The sequence below is a fragment of the Penaeus monodon genome, chromosome 22 (genome assembly GCF_015228065.2).
Source record: "Penaeus monodon isolate SGIC_2016 chromosome 22, NSTDA_Pmon_1, whole genome shotgun sequence".
In the NCBI taxonomy this organism is placed as follows: domain Eukaryota; kingdom Metazoa; phylum Arthropoda; class Malacostraca; order Decapoda; family Penaeidae; genus Penaeus; species Penaeus monodon.
The window spans coordinates 885,517-885,838 of NC_051407.1; the positions used below are offsets into that span (position 1 = coordinate 885,517).

General features: G+C 54.7%; 1 protein-coding gene across 1 annotated transcript in view; it reads left to right on the top strand.

Annotated features, from left to right (window-relative positions):
* The window catches only part of LOC119586801, a gene marked incomplete in the record, with an annotated part of 10,198 nt that overhangs the window by 2,739 nt on the left and 7,137 nt on the right, over nucleotides 1–322 (top strand). The window contains 1 exon segment of the mRNA XM_037935525.1: nucleotides 69–232. Within this exon segment, the coding sequence (XP_037791453.1) occupies nucleotides 69–232 (164 nt within the window).

Genomic DNA, 322 nt, shown 5'->3' on the forward strand with positions numbered 1-322 from the left:
GAATACCACCAAATCTTCCTGCTAAGGGAACCTACCAGGGCAGCTCCTAAACCCCCACCTCGCCACAGAATACCTGCGGGCGCCCCCGATGCCGCAGAAGGGCGAGCTGGTCTACTGGATCATCGGCGGCGTGATCGGGGCGGTAATGCTGGTGGTGTTCGTGGTGTGGCTCGGCGCCTTCGTGTACAAGAGACACAAGAGGGAGAGGGAGATCCTTCAGCCGGATTCTCAGGTGCACCCCATTCCTGGTTACTAATCTTTCGTTTTCCTAGTTCTCTCTTTTTTCTTTGTGCTATATAGGGATAGCAATATGGAAGCTAGC